Genomic DNA, 19,798 nt, shown 5'->3' with positions numbered 1-19,798 from the left:
TGTTATCATTACTTTTTGACATTGTTTTCATTTGCATGAAAATTTTGTACCTATCCTTCGTTATTAAGAATATTTGCATATCTTCGCAATATTTTGTAGATCAAAAAATTATGGACAAAAGCTGATACCTTCATAGGTTTGTGTTTTTGTCAATATTCAGTGTATATTCGGCAGCGATTTAGTTTGACACTTTAATTTGCACACAAAAGGGTGTCTCACCTAGAAATACCATGGTTCCCGAAGACGGTGTTGGATCGGCAGAGACTATGTGTACTCATGAAATCCGTAACTGAGTCGGTCAATTGCAAACGGGTGTGTCTGTTTTTGCAATTTCGACAAAATAGGTTAAAAGTTTCTGTATTTAAGTCTGTTTAGTACTTAAGCTAAGTATTATTCTTTCAGTGAATAGTTGTTGCAACAAGAAAAGAATTGGTAATAGTCTAGTTGAGGGGTCGACTGCTAATACGCTACCAAAAATATCGAGAGGTGTCAAACGACGCGTCTTGACATCAGTATTAATAATCCGAGGCGGAAAATAAAAATTTGAGCTCGTTCAAAAGATATTAACGAAAAACCGAAAAAAGACCCGCGGGTACCTCCGAAACCGGGGGTGGGATCCATAGTATTTTTGCGCAGAATAGCTTTCTGCGTTGGCGGCCTTTGACCGCGCTTATAAAAAATAACCCTGGGCTACGCCATGCCAAGTCCGGGTGTGTGGTAACCCACAATTTTTTTTGTGGGTACGAACACAACAACAACCACATGAAAATCGCCAACTTCAACTGAAAATATCTCCGGACAGAGATACAATTTTTCTTTTCCGCCTTGTTCTCGAGATTAATACGCGTCTTTTGACACCTCTCTCTATAGTTTTGGTAGCGTATTAGCAGTCGACCCCTCAACTAGCCTTTTACCAAAGAATTAATGTCTATATTTTTGCCAACAAATGAAATTGTTTTGCAACAATTGTGCACTTAACTAATTTTTGGTGGAAAAGGCACGTACACTCCTTTGCTTCTGAATGCCTCAAGCGTTTTATAAATCGTCTTATAATTTCATATTTACTATAAATGGTTAAAATAGTTTTCGATATGTGAGCATATGCGACGATAGGGCTTGGTTACTGACCCTATTATAATTTTAAGGGTAAAACGGGTCAGATACTGTCTTTGATTTTCTGTTTTTTTACTGAAGGTGCTAGCTAGGTGGTAGCAAATTGAAGTTTGTTTATTTGCGAGTAACATGAACACCAAGCAAGTTTGTTAAAGGTCATAAGTAAAGTATACAAACAACTACACCTTTTTCAGTTTAAATTCAGAAAATTACAATTCATGTTCAGAAATTTACACTTCATGTTCAATTGTAATTTTCAGAACTCACGATTCAACCGGTATGTATTTTTTTGACTTATGGTTTTAATGCAATTTTACATAAAATTAAAAAAATGGTTCATCATTTTTTGGAAGTGCTGACCGAATCGGACATAAAAAGTAAATACGTCAAGACTGGGCCCTACGGGTTTTATTATTTTTTATTGAAATATTTTTATTTGAAATAGGTTTGGGATATCAGTGAATATAATACTTAAATAAAGTTGTAAAGAAAGTTGCGATTCTTACCTAAGACAACGTTGTATATTTTATTATAGTTTCTAAGCCTTTTCTTTCCACCTAACCCTTCCGCATTAAATTGCATGCACAGTGCTCTTGAAAATATTCTCTCTAGGTTTTTTGCTGTGTTTCCATCTAATAAGAGTTGAATGGCAGACACCTGAAAGTAAAAAAATTTTACATATGTTTTTAAAAATTTAACATTTTAGGTACACTTTCAGAACTACAAGCTATCTTTATAATTCAAGGTCGAAATGAAAGGATGGAACTCATGCAAGTTTTGACAACTTTTTTGAAATTAACTAGAAGACTTTTTCGCAAAACAAGGCTTGCGTTTATGCTTTTATGTGCTTATCCCATAAATGGCGCCTGTTTTACAGTCAATTAATTAATTTTTCAGTCCATCGCACAAATCATTTATTTTTCACAGTAAATACACGCGATTTATCGGACGATAAAATTGAACACGCGCGAATTTATCGGTAGTGAAAAACCACAACCGCCGACAACAATTCGGCGATCGGTTGAAATGTACACACGCTCATATAAATACATGTGTTTATTTTTATCGGACGATTACGATCGGCATCGGGCGATCAAAATCGGTGACTGTGTAAGCGTACTCTAAGGGCCGTTTTCGACATCTGCAGTTAATGCTAGAACAAGGGCGAAGTAAACGAAAGTTTTTTTATGATCAATGCACCCAATTCTCCGCAGGGACTGATTACCCTCTAACACGCGTTTAGATGCTGTGCTATGCGAGATTATTGCCTTAATTGCTGCTTGACTGTCAATATAAAAGTTAACACAGTTGCAGCTTAAGCTATTCTCTTCCAGGGTTTCTACTGCTTTGGTTACGGCTACGCTTGGAAAACGCTACAGTAATCCAGCAGACTGGAGGATCTGTTTATTTCCGGATCAGCACAGTATACCTCAGACCTTACTCCTTCCACTACTTTGGAACCATCTGTGTACACATGTATCGCCTCGTCCGCTATTTGAGCACCCTTGCGCCAACCGTCCACTTCTATTGTGGCCTTAAGATCGCTCTCGAAGCGCAGATAGGGAATCAGGTAGTCTGTTCGTCTTGTGATTGATGACGCTATACTACCATGACCGTATGGTCGGCGCTCAAGCTGCCCCAAGACACCGTTCCTGGTTGCAGTTTTTAACGCTTGCTAGCAAGCGCATGTTTTGTAGAAAACTATAGCGAGAAATAGACGCTTAAGAAATAATCCTACACTAAGTGGTTTGCGTTTTTCAGGTACTTTAGGAATTTATTTGTTGTTATTTTATTTCCCCATGCGACGAAAGAGGTGAAATTTTAAAATGAGCGCAATGCTAAAGCCACTGAAGAGAGTTTTGGCTGATCTGCAAGTGACTGATAGTATATTTTTTTTTCTTTTTTACAGATTATACGGAACCCAGTAAAATTTGGCATGGCGAAAGTCACCGCACCACAACTAACGACAAGCTTTTTAAACAATCACACTACCATGCAACACTTACTCACCACAGGTCAAACAGCTATGGGCAAACCATTGATACTCATATTCATGCAGGCTAAAATAGATGGTGATATTATTTGTAGAGATTACAAATCAAAATTGCAAAAGTTTTCCAAGGACGCAGTGCGTTTTGGAGACACAGCAAATATAACGGGTGCAAAAACTTTCGAAGCTCTCTTAACTGTGGAACATTTAAAGAGCGCCCAACTAAATGACTTACATACAAATGAGTTAGTTTGTAAAACGCAACTCGAAAGTGCGTTTAGCTTCTTTGGTGAAAAGTCTTTTGATAAATTGATAGTTATCGGTAATGCAAATATCGAAAAAAGTTTGAATACAACTTATTTGAATGGTGAGCGCGTGAAGTCGAAGCAAGATCATCATTTCAGCAATCTAATACTGCCCCATCACACTCGCGCACATAACATAGTTATTAATAAAATTAATGGTATACCTATTAATACCATTTTCGATAGATTAATGTTAGAAAATGAACAGCTCATATTACATAAGGATCTGCTTGTAAAAGGGAATGTAGAATTCGTAGATAATTTACAAGTTGATACTATAAATGATATAAAGTGGAATGATTATGTAGAAAATTTGGTGCGCTTAAATGAGAATGCTTTAATCGATGGTTGTGTGAGTTTTCTGCGGGGTCTAACGATCACGAATGACTTAAATACAGCTGCGGTGAATAATGCGAATCTAAATGAAGTATTCGATAATTTATTGTTAAAATCGAAAGCACAACAAATCACAGGCAATTACACCTTCGGCAGTTTGAGTCTGACAAATCTGGACGTTGAAATTATTAACGATATACATACAAATACATTTATCGATACACGCAGTGAAGAAATAACTTTAGGCGGTGATTTCATCATACCGAAGTTAACCATACTTGGTAATTTGAGTGGTAATTTTATGAGCGATTTTCGTTTCGAGAAACTGGGGGAGCAGCTAGATGAGCTCAAGCAAAAACGCTGGCGTAACTTGGTAGTGTTAAGTAATGCTGCATGGAATGCGACGTCGGCAGGTGAGACAAAACAATACGAACAACTACAATATCTCTATCAACATGCTGTACGCCGTAATGCAGATCAAGTGATAACGGGTAATGTACAAATGACGCAACCGGTAATTCAACGTATGCGTACAAGAACTAAATTTCCGGCGGATGTGGACGTGAGCTTTATAGCACGCGATTGTTTGCTGAAGAGCAGCACAGAGGCGCAGATAATCAATGCTCGAAAATTATTTTACAAACCGCTGCGCTTGCGACGTGCTGTGGTGGAGGGCCCCTTAAAGATTACAATTTTGAATGGAATCGATGTGGAACGCTTCCATGCAATTTTGTATCGGCGTTCAAGCGGTCTACCTATTGAGGGTGTGCTATGTTTTAAAATACCACCCTTTATTGCAGAAATGTTTGTGCAAGGTTCAGTTAATGGCATGCCAACAACGCCGATTTATTTCACCTCGAAAGCGCCAATGCCACCGGTTACCATGCATAGCTTAGTGGTGAATAAGGATTTACACATCGTGGATATTAACGAATTGCGTCTCAATGATCTACTAACAAAACGGATACGTCTAGATGGCGAGCCGCAAGTAGTGCAAGGATTTTTGATGTTCGAAAATTTGTTGCTTGGTAATGACACTTTACTGCAAACGATAAATGGTATATCGATCGATAATTTGATATTAAAAAAGTGTACACACCTTCAAATGGTGGGTGAGAAAAAAGTAGTTGATGGTAAGCTCATATTCAATGGTCCTGCTGCGGTGCTAAATTTGAATGGCCACAATTTGCAAGAGATGTACAAGCAAAGTATTTTCACTATCGAAAATTATCATTTCGATAATCTCACCATAGATGAGGGTACATTTGTAAGGGGTTTAGTGCTGGTTACTGGTATGAGTGAAGGTGATGAGAAAGAACGTGCAATGGGTGAACAGAAGCACGACGAAATAAGAAACGAAACAAACGTCACAACATACAGCGCACAGCTAACTGCTGCCATAGAAGAGCTGTCAACTTTACTCAACACAGAAAATAGGAGCACACCGCATTTGCTATATTTAGATTATGATTTAAATATCGAAATTCTTATGCAATATGCCAACGAAAGTGTGCGCGACACTTATCTCTATGAACTTGAACGAATTTCAATGTGTGAAAAACGCGTATTGCAACTGCAAACTGCTGAAAATAATAGACGCCTTTTCATAACAAAACTTACCACGAATTTACTCACAGCACGCGCTGGCGTGTTATCAGTGAAAGTACAAAATTTTTGCGGTGAGCAAGGCAAAAAAAAAGTTAAAAGTAAAATCACTGTTAATGGACGTAGAGTTACAAAAGTTTTTGGCATGAAAAAATATATCGAAAGTTTGACTTTGTTTACAGCCGCTAGCAATTACACATTCCTATTACTGCATGCCATAGATGAGGCGCGTCAACGTAATGAAGTACGCGTTATGCGTATCATTGATGAGAATAATAATATAAGAGAATGGCAAACGTTACAATTTGGCTTTGGCAAAACAATGAATTTATTTAAAATCGATAATATGACAGCTCTCTTAAGTTATGCTGTAGTGAACAATCAACCAGCTCTCACTATTTATCATTTCAATGTGACTACGCAGCAATTTAAACTTGCACAAGTGATTGATGGCGCTTATGATGTTATGGAGTTAGTGGCTGTAGCACCACAACATTATCAGCTGCTTTTGAGCTGTCACAAATGTCACCACTTACATGTTTATGATTTTAGTACTGATGCGTCGCATAATTCTTATAAACTTTTGCAAATTATTGAATTACCAACATTAATCGATAAATTACATGCTTTTACCATGCATGATGGTGAATTATTTTTATTGGTTTTGAGCGAACAGCAGCAAGACTATTTCTATTTGTATCGTTATGCCTACGTAGAGGGTTGGAAGCAAAGTAGTGTAGGTTATTTTCCAAATATTGATTTGGCTGTGCCGTTAAATATGGAATTAATGCAAACGTATGGTAAATATTTATTGCTTTTACTGTGTGGTGGTGGTGCTGAGACGCAGCGTTGCAGTGTGGTGAGTCCGTATACGCAAGGGTGAATAAGTATGTATGCAAAATAGTTTTTTTTTCTGTCTATCTAAAATTTGGTAAGATTAGGGGAAAAAGGAGATCTTAAAACATTAGTTAAGTGTATTTGGCAAAAATTTGTTAAAATTTTGTAAATATATCAGAGTGGAAAACCGTATTCAGGCGTGGATTTTTTCTTGAAAAATAAATTTAATTTTAAATTTATAATGCAATAAGAGTTTTAGTTTTGAAAAGCTACATTATGGTGCTAAAATGCCGATTGTATGTTGGCGAATAATATCGAATATATTACATCACTATGTAATTAAAATTCCTGTCACTAAGTAGAGCTGGATCGATTTTTTCGATTCGATTCTCAAAAAAAATCGATTAAATCGAGCTGAAAAAAGTCGATTGCCGCTCAATTGTTTAACAAGGGTGTACCGCTAAATAAAGCTCAACAGTTTCTTTCTCTGTTCGTTGACTGAGGCTCTTTGACAACATCAAGGAATGCCACAGGGTTATTCACTTTTTCCTGCTATCGGAGTGAGATTGTTAGTGTATTCGATACATGCTTTCTGTGTTTTTTCCAGATATTCAAATTTTGTGCGCGGTCATTTCCTCAGTTAGTTCTGCCTTCTCTGCAATATTATCTTAGGAATCAAAAGGAGAATAATTTTGGCTATACACCTCTATTAATCTGACTTTCATTCCAATGTCCACGACTGCGCACAAAGTAACATAAATTGGTAGTACATCGGCGCTAAGGGATGAAGATCGTTGGCTCTACTAAGTTTTTTTTTTAGAAAAATAAGTGTTATGATCATATTGACCTCGTCCTTTAATTTTAAGTATATCTATGGGTTATATGTATGTGCTGCCGTAGTGGTGTGGCGATAGAGTGCTCCGCCTACAACACCGAAGGTCCTGGGTTGAAGTCCCGGACAAAACAACACAAACATTTAGAAAAAATAAATCATAAGAAAAAAATAGTTTTCTATCCGCCCACGGCAGTAGTTGGCATGAAAAGCTTCTGAGTGAAATTTCATCTGACTTACAGCTGCCGTTCGGAGGCGGCATACAACTCGTAGGTCCCATTCCGCTAATTTGTAGGAAAAATTAAAAAGGAGCACAACGCAAATTGGTAGGGAAACGTGGCCTAAATCTCCTAGGAAGTAAATCGCGCCAAGTGTTTTTATACTCAGTTGAGCAGAGCTCACAGAGTATATTAACTTTGATTGGATAACGGTTGGTTGTACAGGTATAAAGGAATCGAGATAGATATAGACTTCCATATATCAAAATCATCAGTATCGAAGACAATTTGATTGAGCCATGTCCGTCCGTCCGTCCGTCCGTCCGTCTGCCCGTTAACACGATAACTTGAGTAAATTTTGAGGTATCTTAATGAAATGTGGTATATGGCTTCCTGAGCACTCATATCAGATCGCTATTTAAAAAGAACGATATCGGACAATAACCACGCCCACTTTTTCGATATCGAAAATTTCGAAAAACCGAAAAAATGCGATAATTCATTGCCAAAGGCGGATAAAGCGATGAAACTTGGCAGATGAGTTGAAGTTATGACGCAAAATAGAAAATTAGTAAGATTTTGGACAATGGGCGTGGCACCGCCCACTTGTACAAGAAGGTAATTTAAAAGTTTTGCAAGCTGTAATTTGGCAGTCGTTGAAGATATCATGATGAAATTTGGCAGAAACGTTACTCTTATTACTATATGCCCGCTTAATAAAAATTGGCAAAATCGGAGAACGACCACGCCCACTTTTTAAAAAAATTTTTTTTTTAAATTCAAATTTTAAAAGAAAAGTTAATATCTTTACAGTATATAAGTAAATTATGTCAACATTCAACTCCAGCAATGATATGGTGCAACAAAATACAAAAATAAAATAAAATTTCAAAATGGGCGTGGCTCCGCCCTTTTTAATTTAATTTGTCTAGGATACTTTTAATGCCATAAGTCGAACAAAAATTTATCAATCCTTGTGAAATTTGGTAGAGGCTTAGCTTCTAGGACGATAACTGTTCTCTGTGAAAAAGGGCGAAATCGGTTGAAGCCACGCCCAGTGTTTATACACAGTCGACCGTCTGTCCTTCCGCTCGGCCGTTAACACGATAACTTGAGCAAAAACGATATATCTTTACTAAACTCACTTCACGTACTTATCTGAACTCACTTTGTATTGGTGTAAAAAATGGCCGAAATCCGACTATGACCACGCCCACTTTTTCGATATCGAAATTTACGAAAAAAGAAAAAAATGCCATAATTATATACCAAATACGAAAAAAGGGATTAAACATGGTAATTGGATTGGTTTACTGACGCAAAATATAACTTTAGAAAAAACTTTGTAAAATGGGTGTGACAACTACCATATTAAGTAGAAGAAAATGAAAAAGTTCTACAAGGCGCAATCAACAGCCCTTGGAATCTTGGCAGGAATACTGTTCGTGGTATTGCATATATAAATAAATTATCAGTACCCGACAGATGATTTTCTGGATCACCCTGGTCCACATTTTGGTCGATATCGCGAAAACGCCTTCACATATACATCTAAGGGCCACTCGTTTTTAAACCCCTCATTAATACCTTTAATTTGATATCCATATCGTACAAACACATTCTAGAGTCACCCTGGCCCACCCTAATGGCGATATCTCGAAAAGGCGTCCACCTATAGACCAAATGCCCACTCCCTCTTAAAATGCTCAGTAACACCTTTCGTTTGATATCCATATCGTACAAACATTCTAGAGTTGCCCTTGGTCCACCTTTATGGCGAAATCTCGAAACGGCGTCCACCTATGAAACTAAGGACCCCTAACTAACTAACCTTTCATTTGATACCCATATCGTACAAACATATTCTAGAGTCACCCCTGGTCCACCTTTATGGCGATTTCTCGAAAAGGCGTTCACCTATAGAACTAAAGCCCATTCCGTTTTAAAATACTCATTACCACCCCTGGCCCACCTTAATGACGATATCTCGAAAAGGCGTCCACCCATAGAACTAAGGCCCAGTCCCTTTTAAAATACTTAATAACACCTTTCATTTGATACCCATGTCATACAAACACATTCCAGGGTTACCCTAGGTTCATTTTCCTACATGGTGATTTTCCTTATTTTGTCTCCATAGCTCTCAACTGAGTATGTAATGTTCGGTTACACCCGAACTTAGCCTTCCTTACTTGCTTCTTATGAGTTATACAAATAGAGATCTAATTATTTTTAAGGCGGGTGGCGCCACAGCCTCCAAGATAATTTCGAAATTGTGATCGGCATCAGTTTTAGACTACTTCGTGACTGTGACCATTTAGGGATTATATTTGGATAATTTCGCAATTAGTTCGGGAAGTTTTTCTGGAAGATCATTTGTGGGCCGTTTCGAGACTGTTTTTGGATTCCTTTAAGCTTAATTTTAGTACTACTTCGGGACAGTTCTGAGACTATCTGCGTGTCAGTCGGAATGTCTTCGGGCTCATTTTCATATTTTTTCGGGACTGTTTTCAGGATCATCGCGAAACTATTTCGGGGTCATTTATGTATGGGATATTCTGTGTTAAATTTTCTGAATAAACAGAAAACTCGGCGAAAATAATCATGGAAACAATTCGAACGAGCCACTAATTTGAAATCGAATTTCAAAATTCTTTATTTTAAGTCGAGAGAAAACTTGTAATTTTTGTAAATTTGTAATTTTTACTATTTTGATTAGCTAATTTCAAAACAAATTTCATTTTCGTATACCATCCACTTCATAAATGACTTTTTAAATCCTTTCTAGCCAATTTCGCATAGATTGTGCCATGCGGTTTATCGACTGGTATGAACACTTCATTATTATCTCCAGGTGCAACACTTTGGAATGGCTTCGTGTCAAAATTGAAATAATGCTTGTTCGGGAAAGTCATTGATATCACAGAAATTTGCGGTACAACATCGAGTACTTCCTTCTCCGAGAGATAAAGCGTATTTTGTACGGACACCGAAGAAACGCCGACATCTGGATCACCAGCAAAATTTCTTATAATAATGTTTTTTACTTTATTCCAAGTTTGACAAAATTTCACACCATTAATGTCGGAATACTCCCAGGAACAATCAACAATAGTGCTAAAGAGACGATCGTACTGATCGGGTAAAGAACGAAATTCATCTTTGACGAAATTAACGAATGAAGACTGTGTGGTTTTGAGTACGCGCAGACCTTTGATGCCGCTTATGACAGTTTGCTTAGGATCTACAGTGAAGAGGGGGAGAGAGATTGAGACAGAGAGAGAGAATCTTTTCAAGTATTTAAATCAGTGTTGTCACTTCTAAAACCTTTTTAGTGGTAGATTTTCAAAAAAAGGGTGGTAGATCTCCTAAAAATATTGGTAGAATTTTCAAAAACATTAAAACTAATTTTTTTCAAATTATTATTTTTCAACCATTAAAACGAACATAACAACTTCAAGTGCATTAACAACATACATATAAACATCTGTATGAAGGTTATGTGTATACTGTTTAGGCTTTAGATCATATCAAATAAAAAAATATAATTAAATAATAATGGGACTCTCACCTAGTTTTTAATTCTGAAGTTCGTAGTCGGTAGTTTTTAGGCGTTTTTTTAATAAACTATTTGAATAAGTATCAAAGAACTAGTCTTAAAAGTTTGAAAATTTTTTTACTACAAAAACCTTAACAGCTGAAATTGATAATCAAATGCGAACTACTGACCAAGAACGAAGGCATCCATCGGATACTGCAATCGACGGCTGAGTGGAATATCGCTCGTATCTCGGCTGCCAGTTCGAGAACGCCCTATCTGAGAATGTTTTTCAAATCACCATAAAAGGCTGGTACAGGAGGAAGGGTGCAAAGGGCGGTTGGTCATAGGCGCAGATGCAAATGCGCACCACAATGCGTGGGGAGGAGCAGATACGAACGAGAGAGGCGAATCTCTATTTTGTTACATCCTGCAAACCAATTTGCAGATAGCCAACAGGGGAAATGTTCCTACATACATTGGTCCAACATCCAGCAATGTTCTGGATATTACATTGAGCTCCGAGCGTGATATATCAAGGTATGATTGGATGGTTCTCGATAGACCATCCTTCTCCGACCATGCGTATATAAGCTTCAGCATCCCACTAAAGAGGGTAGAGAAGGGAGGAACCTTTAGAAACCCTAGGGCAACGAATTGGACTAAATTCCAGAAACATGTAGAAACGAAACTGGGACAACCCAAAGAGGTTGCTAATGTAGAGGAACTGGAGGAGTCGAATGAATTCCTAACAAGGACGCTTATGACTGCGTATAATAAAGCTTGCCCTCTAAGAAGATTCAGAGGAAAAGCAAAGCCGCCATGGTGGAGCAATGAGCTGAGTCTTCTAAGAAGACAGGTAAAATAAATGTTTAAACTCGCAAAGACCGCGGAAAGCGAAGCGTGTCGGGACGAGTACAGGGATCTACTGAGGATCTACAAGCGTGAAATTACCAGGGCGAAGAGAAACTCATGGAAAAGTTTCTGCACGGACATAGAGTGCTCCAGTGAAACAGCACGGTTGAAAAAAGTCCTAGCAAAGGGAAACATAGTCCAGGGACTAATAAAGAAAGAGAACGGGGAATGGTCACGTGATAGTGAGGAATCCCTTGAGGTGCTTCTCGATACACATTTCCCATCGGGAGACGGTTTAGAAGAACCAGCAGACATCACTCACACTTCGATCACGGAGCTAGTGGTGCCGGGCTTGGTGACCGATACCAAGATCGAGTGGGCAGTGAAGACGTTTTCTAAGTTTAAATCGCCGGGCCCAGATGGTATATTCTCGGCCATGCTACAAGTCTCAAGTAGGGCGGTCGTGGAATGGCTTAAAATAATATTCGATGGGTGCATAAGACTGAATCATGTACCGCACTCTTGGAGAACTGTTCGTGTAGCTTTTCTACCAAAGGCGGGGAAGATCGGTCACGTGTATCCCAAAGACTATAGACCCATTAGCTTAACATCATTTCTGCTCAAAACCTTTGAGAGGCTGATAGATGTGTACATAAAGTCCAACGTGGATGAAAAGCTGCTCTCCACAACACAGCATGCGTACACCAAAGGCAAGTCGGTAGACACCGCATTGCATAGGGTGGTAATAAGCATAGAGAAATCCCTGGAATATAAGGAGTATGCTCTAGGAGTCTTCTTGGACATTGCCGGGGCTTTCAATAATGTTGCAAAATGGGCGATTATGGATGGTCTTAATTACATTAAAGTACATCCTGCCTTAATCAGATGGATCGGCTGCATGTTAAATTGCAGAAAGATTACATCACAATGGGGATTGTACGAGGCCACGAAATCAGTGGACAGGGGCACGCCGCAGGGAGGGGTGCTATCACCTCTGCTGTGGACACTGGTCATCAACCAACTGCTCAGGCAATTCGATGAGGGACCCGTAAAACTTACGGCCTACGCAGATGACGTTGCAATTGTCATAAGTGGAAAATGCCTTCCAACGATTAGTTCTTTGATGGATCGGGCGCTTCGGGATATTCATACCTGGGCATCTAATGTCGGGCTGAAAGTCAATGCGGAGAAGACGGATATGGTCTTGTTTACAAAGAGGTACAAGGTCCCAAATTGGACCAGGCCTAAGTTAGGAGCGTTATCTTACAGGAGAAACCTTGCACAAAATATCTAGGAATCATCCTAGACAGTAAGCTGTCATGGAAGCTCAACGTGGAGGAGAGGGTCAAGAAGGCCTCAACGGCACTCTATGCATGTAAAAGAATGCTGGGGTGTACGTGTGGCCTATCGCCCTCTCTTTCTCATTGGGTTTTTACAGCGATTGTAAGCCCTATTCTATACTATGGAGTTCTTGTTTGGTGGAAAGCCACACAAAAAACAACATACCTCAAAAAATTAGAGGGGGTATGCAGACTATCGATGCTTTGCATTACGGGAGCCCTGAAAACAACCCCGACGGCTGCACTGTATGCCATTCTGCACATTCCACCTGTAGACCTGGTAGCAAAGAACAAAGCGTTAACGACCGCAACCAGGCTCGATGCTTTGGGGCAGCTTGAGCGCCGACCATATGGTCATAGTAGTATAGCGTCCTCAGTCACAAGACGAACAGACTACATGATTCCCTACCTGCACTTTGAGGGAGATCTTAAGGCCACAATAGAGGTGGACGGTTGGCGCAAGGGTGCGCAAATGGCGGACGAGGCGATACATGTGTACACCGATGGTTCCAAAATAGTGGAAGGAGTTGGGTCTGCGGTATACTGCGCTGATCCGGAATTAAGCAGATCCTACAGGCTGCCGGATTACTGTAGCGTTTTCCAAGCGGAAATATTAGCCGTAACCAAAGCAGTAGAAACCCTGGAAGAGAATAGCTTAAGCTGCAACCGTGTTAACTTTTATATTGACAGTCAAGCAGCAATTAAGGCAATAATCTCGCATAGCACAGCATCTAAATGCGTGTTAGAGTGTAAGCAGTCTCTGGAGAGAATCGGGACAGGGAGAAGCATACATCTATATTGGGTCCCAGGGCATATGGGAATAGATGGGAATGAAAAAGCGGACGAATTAGCTAAAAAGGGCGCATCCCTTGAAGCTTGCTCCGTAGACGTCCCAATTAGATTGGGCGAGATTAAGCGAAGGCGAGAGGTGCACATGATCGACCAAGCAGGAAAGGCGTGGGTTCAAGCGCGGGGCTGTAAAGTGTCGAAGATTATGTGTAGGTCTTACAACCTTAGACTAACACAGTTGCTTCTATCATTAAAAAGAGAGGACTGTAGACTCATGACGGGTATTCTGACTGGACACTGCCTTCTGGCGTCACATGCCTTTAAATTAGGCTTGGTCAGTGATAGCAGGTGTAGGAAGTGCGAGTTGGAGGAGGAAACGATCGAGCACGTTCTGTGCTCGTGCCCTGCACTTGCCAGGCTAAGACTCCAGCTATTAGGAGTGATACAGCTGTCAGATCTAGAAGCAGCAAGTGGCTTAAGTCCTAGGAAGCTTCTAGTATTTGCCAAGAGGACGGAGTTATTTTATAACATAGGTCCTGGTTTTTGATAAGGTTTTTCAGTTTGGTCGTTAAAACAAACTTCTGGTAACACTACGGACTCAATCAGTCTATGTGAGGTCCTCATGGACCGGCCAGTTCAACCTACCTACCTACCATATTTCAGTTTTTCTTTTGAAAACGACCTATCTCAGAACTCGATTGAAGAACGCCCAAAATGTTTTTATAAACGTCCCAGTTTACGTCACAAATTTATTAAATCTAAGCTGAGATAGAGCGTTTTTGAAACAAGTTCTGAAGTAGGCCGTTATTCCAAAATTTTCTGGGATAGAGCATTTTCGAAACGGTGGCAGAGATACGGCGATATTCCACTCAGCAGTCGAAAAATCATATTATTACAAAGTTTTCGGCACGAATTTCCCATCAATAAAGTTAAATTTTACATAAAATTGTATAAGTTCTTTCGAAGGTAAGTAAGTATTATAAAAATCACACATTTCTTTGGTGAAAATTTGAAAAATTTATACAGAGTGTGCTTTACGTTTAATTTTCAACATACTAAAAAACTTTAATTTTAGGTCATTGTGAGCATAGAACATAGTCAAATGCAGGCAAATAAAAAAGTGGTAGATTTTTAAAAAAAGTGGTAGGAGTGGTAGATCCGGATTTTAGCCTAAATAGTGGTAGATCTACCACTATAGTGGTAGAGTGACAACACTGATTTAAATTGTGCGGTGAAGTACTCACCAGTTCGTCTTAGCACAACATCACAGTAACGTAGTGCAGTAGGCGTAAAAATGAAGGCATGATTATGACGATGACGATGACGACTATCAATTGCTGTGTAATGCTGATCACAAGTGCCGCTATCTTCTTGGGCAATACGTTGCCATGGATATTCTTCGACGTGTATGTGCGCTTCCGCAACATGAGAGTATTTATTGAGAAAGTGATTACCGAGTAGTAGAGCAAATTTTTCCGCATTTTCCACACCATGTTTCTTTGCTAACAAATAGACGGTGTTCTTTTGGGAATCTGTAGCGACGATGTCCGAGTTATCACCTAAAAATATGTATTATATTGCAAATATAAGTAAATGTCAATCATTAACTGATCTGAGACATTGCCGTTCATGAGATTGGAGACATATATTAGATTTCCTACACCATTGCGCTTAGTGGGTGTTATGCCGTCCAAACAGATATTCCTTAATTAATATCTGAGGACCCATTCTCTCGTCCTATATGAACCAAAATCATTTACGAAATTGAGGTGCCCCAATAGGCTCTATGAACTGTAAAAGCTAGTGACGTGCATGCCGATGGCTGACTTGGAACAACAACTAATCATAGTGAAACGACTCGATGGTTCGACGGAGCCCAAAAAGTCGTTCGTTCGCGATGTTAATGCTGTTGTTTTAGCAAAGAGGCCCGCTTCCCATAGCGGCCGGTTCTACCAAGGGCTGTCATTTCAGTGTAGTCTCATTTAATTGTTCCCGATCAGTCGGGCTTGTACCAGAAGGTCCTAATATCAAAGCGCACCGGATTCATATCTTCACAACTTTCTGGGAGTGTTTTTCTAGTCTGGAGATCAATAACTTGCGTTATATAATTGGTGTCGTGGATTGTAGGTCAAGTTTGATACCGTTTAGCTCTCCCGTAGCCATATAATCTCATATCTGTATATGACCATGATTGGCTTTCGGTACTTAGGTCTGACTCTCGTTGAAATTTACAGACATTGAAGAATTTTTATTACTAAAAAATCGGAGCTTATGTTTAGTTTTTCCAACGCATAGACAACGACTACTGTTCGCTTATTCCCTTGAACTTTTTTTATGATTTTCCCTGAAGAATCGATGAGTTCAGCTGTGGAAATTACTTCCTTTACTCGCTCCTATGTCAAGCACTCATTATTATGAAAAATTAAATTACAGTTTGCAGCTCAAGTGGTAGCCGAATAATAAACCTTCGCTGCGTATTCATAGCTCTATATTGAGGCTCATTTAGCTTGTAGAACATATTGTTGACCCTTGTGAAATTGGGTAGTATTGCCTTAAGTGTAAAAAGGCTTAAATGAAGATGACATATTGAAAATTTATAACTATGTCCCCGCGATTTCAAGTAATAACTTTGAATAGAGAAGTTTAACGTATGTTCAGAATCCCGTGAAAGAGGTAGAATGTGAAAGGAGATAAGAAGATAGTGACATAGTTATGAAGAGATTTAAGTAGATTTTGAGGGATAGGGAAAAGGAAAGGGAGAAAAAGAAAGAGCTGACGGGATGATTTAATTTACGACAGGGTAATAAAAGTGGAAGTTAGAAAAAATGTGATAGGTAGAGCCGATGTGGCGCAGTGGTAGTGTGCTGGCCTACCCTAACGAAGGGCCCAGGTTGAAGTCGCGGGACAAGTAACATAAAACAATACATTAGACAAGTTACTCTAAGCGAGTAGGCCATCGGCATTTGTTTGACAAGCCTTCTGAAGGCCCGAACACAAAAGATTTTTGATGCAGCATGCATATACTATTTGTCGATTCCCATGCAAATACATGCAATCTACTTATCTGTCAGCACACGATTCTGCATAGAAAGTCTTATGTGTCGGCCCTATAAGTATATTACTGCCATGAAAAGCTTATCAGCAAAAATGCACCTGACTTAGCAGAAAATTTAAAAAATAGCAGATCATATATGTGCCCAAAGCTCGGATTTAACCTTATCGCAGGCATATCGAGCAAGTCTTGATTTTTGAAATTGGTATACATCTTTTTGAATATTTTTTGCTCGATTGTGATATTTCAACAGCAACTGAAAGGAAGTACATAAATCCCAGCGACAGCTTAAAAAAGGTAACTAAGGACTAACTGACTATGACAGTATCTACGTCTCGTCCACAGTCAAACTTATATGACACTCACACTGCACGAAATGCGTAATTTTGGGCGAAAAATTCCAAATGCGACCCATTTTCTCATACAAATCGCATTTTCGAAATGACTCATTTGAACGCATTTCAACGCATTCGGCCTGCAAAAGCAATCCACACACTCTTTTTACATTTTGTTTACTAAAAGAACCCCGACAAAAACGCGAATGGTTAAACAACTTATCATGATCTTAGTGTTGTACCAGAGTTATAAATAGCGGAAATAGGATACGCTATTTTTTTTTAAGCCAAAATGACAGTTTTATCAAAAACTGCTTTGTATTTGTGATACTTTTTCTTTTTTTATCGCAATATTGTTTAATCAGTTATCTCAGTATATTTTTTTGCTATGGATTGGTGCCCTCTCGCTCGAGTCTTGTAGGGAATATTAAGCGAGATGCGAACGGGGCCAATGTAAACGCTTTCAAATTACTCATTTGGAAGTACGCATTTGAGGCAAGTGTAAATGTTATATTACTCAATAATGGTAATCACAGTCCTAAAAGGCAGCCGCCGTGGTGTGATGGTAGCGTGCTCCGCCTACCACACCGAAGATCCTGGGTTCACGCCACGGGCAAAGCAACATCAAAATTTTAGAAACAAGTTTTTTCAATCAGAAGAAAATTTTCTAAGCGGGGTCGCCCCTCGGCAGTGTTTGGCAAGAACTCCGAGTGTATTTCTGCCATGAAAAGCTTCTCGGTCAAAACTCATCTGCCTTGCAGATGCCGTTCGGAGTCGGCATAAAAACAAATAGGTCCCATCCCACCAATTCGTAGGGAAAATTAAAAAAGGAGCACGACGCAAATTGGAAGAGAAGCTCGACCTAAAATCTCTTCGGAGGTTATCACGCTTTACATTTATTTTTCATTTAGTCCTAAAAGGTCTGATAACATAGACGACGGCGGCTACAAAGCGATATGTGTCAAGTTACAAATCACAAAACACGATTTCATGATTCATATTGTTGCAGCTAAATGTCCGCTGTGGGGATAGCTGTGATTGTGATTCTCTACGATGATTGAGATCACTTTGTTACTCACCCCCAGCGACTAAGGTGGTTAGAATATACCCGCGGTAGGTATACCTGTCGTAAGAGGCGACTAAAATACCAGATTCAAGGGGTTGTGTAGCGCAACCTTTTCAGGCTTCCAGTGCAATATATAGCTTCTCCAAACCCAATTGTCAACCTCACCTATCCGTGGCGAATCTTGTTTCATTAACAGCCGAGGTTGTGGCGACCCCGAACTCCTCATGGGTTTAGGGGGTGGGAGGGCGGTATGGCCTAGAATGTCGCATGTGGTCATAACAAATCGTTCCCGAGATGGTCGGGCTTGGTACCGGAACGTACCGGATCTGCATCCGGCAAAGGACCATCAACTCGATAACACTCCCCAAGGGCTTCGGGGAGTGTCCTTATCGCTACATCAACAACATTTTTGTTACTCAATCACACTTCAGTCACAATCACAGATAAAAATCGCTGTCACTGAGAAGCCACGGTCACAGATTAATTCATTTCTATTAGGACTGCAACAACAAACAAATTCTGATCAGACAGCTGATGAGAAAAAGTATCTCGTAAATTTAAGTTATCCTCATTACAATTCACCATATTTTCAAACATTTCTCACTCTATTTCACTTTACTTCTTACGTTAGTGCACACTCTCGAGCTCATGCCTCGAAACTAACCTTTATAATAATCCTTTTGACTGTACAATTTCAAATGTGTACCAACTTCAAGTTCGATTATCGAGTGCACTGGCCCATTCCTCTTTACATGTAAGATTTTAACACAATCTTTGCCATAACCGTAATCGGCGATTTCATATTGACCAGATGATGTGTTGATCGGTGTTGCTGAGTGTTTTCCGTGGGTTTCCGCAACGGCGCCTTGTAATGGTCGGGCAAACATTTTTGATTGCCTTTATTGGGACACACTTGAGATCTTGATTTGTATAGTTTTTGATTTGTGCAATCAATTTTTGCTTTGGCGTTAACAAAATAAGTTGATTGGTGTTTAGGAAGCGACTTCTTTGACGGAATCAGTTTGGTATATAGTCTGACTTTGACTAGTTTCATAGATGCTTTTCATGCTGGTTTATATAAGTTCGCCATTTTATGTATTCAAGAGATATAGAAGAGGGAATTTAAATGTATAATTCTTCATTATTACCTAGTTACATATATACGAGTATGTTTCTTTAGATGTATTAATCTGATAGCGATAAGGGAAGAGTTAGGTATTAGCTAATGGCTGTAGTTAAATGCACGGAGATAAAAAACGAAGAAACAATACTCGCACAGCTTTCAATAAGCAAAGCACGAATGTTTTTGGTAGCTAAGATTATCTTCCACCACTAGCCGCAAGTTCAAATCTACATATTTCCTTCTATCGTCTATCGCAGGGCATCGCGTCTTGTGACGTCTACTAAAGTAGCCTTGTATGTAGAAATGGGAAGAAAACTGTGATGCGCTTTTCAAAAGTAACTATACAGACCTCTAGTAGTAACCACTACACTCACTACTACTGAAATACAAGAAAGGGGGCAAAATACAAGTGATCCCTTGCATGCATTTCGTTCAGCAGATTATCGCGAGCGCTTAAACTTCTC

General features: G+C 39.3%; 2 protein-coding genes across 2 annotated transcripts in view; one reads left to right on the top strand and one right to left on the bottom strand.

The window, feature by feature from the left end:
• Nucleotides 1-6,378, top strand: part of fs(1)M3 (female sterile (1) M3) — a 56,309-nt gene extending 49,931 nt beyond the window's left edge. Inside the window, exon 10 of the mRNA XM_067767991.1 lies at nucleotides 3,023-6,378. Coding sequence (XP_067624092.1) covers nucleotides 3,023-6,232 — 3,210 coding nt within the window. The 3' untranslated portion in view covers nucleotides 6,233-6,378. The remainder of the gene's footprint in view (nucleotides 1-3,022) is intronic.
• Nucleotides 6,379-9,854: 3,476 nt separating this feature from the next.
• Nucleotides 9,855-19,267, bottom strand: Uro (Urate oxidase). The gene is made up of 3 exons (XM_067767990.1): nucleotides 18,876-19,267; nucleotides 15,003-15,317; nucleotides 9,855-10,480 (listed from the first exon to the last, which is right to left on the bottom strand). The coding sequence occupies exons 1-3, from the start codon at nucleotides 19,096-19,098 to the stop codon at nucleotides 9,996-9,998; spliced, it is 1,023 nt and encodes a 340-aa protein (XP_067624091.1). The 5' UTR covers nucleotides 19,099-19,267; the 3' UTR covers nucleotides 9,855-9,995.
• Nucleotides 19,268-19,798: the final 531 nt, after the last annotated feature.

This window comes from Eurosta solidaginis, chromosome 2 (assembly GCF_040869045.1).
Source record: "Eurosta solidaginis isolate ZX-2024a chromosome 2, ASM4086904v1, whole genome shotgun sequence".
In the NCBI taxonomy this organism is placed as follows: Eukaryota; Metazoa; Arthropoda; class Insecta; order Diptera; family Tephritidae; genus Eurosta; species Eurosta solidaginis.
This window is presented reverse-complemented; position numbering and strand designations above follow the sequence as displayed.

Excerpts from the sequence above, each read along its gene's own strand:
- Uro (XM_067767990.1), bottom strand. The coding sequence starts at position 19,098 with ATGTTTGCCCGACCATTACAAGGCGCCGTTGCGGAAACCCACGGAAAA. Across the intron at positions 15,318-18,875 it reads TCAAAAGGATTATTATAAAG|GTGATAACTCGGACATCGTC; the intron begins GTTAGTTTCGAG and ends ACATATTTTTAG. Across the intron at positions 10,481-15,002 it reads TGTTGTGCTAAGACGAACTG|ATCCTAAGCAAACTGTCATA; the intron begins GTGAGTACTTCA and ends TCTTCACTGTAG.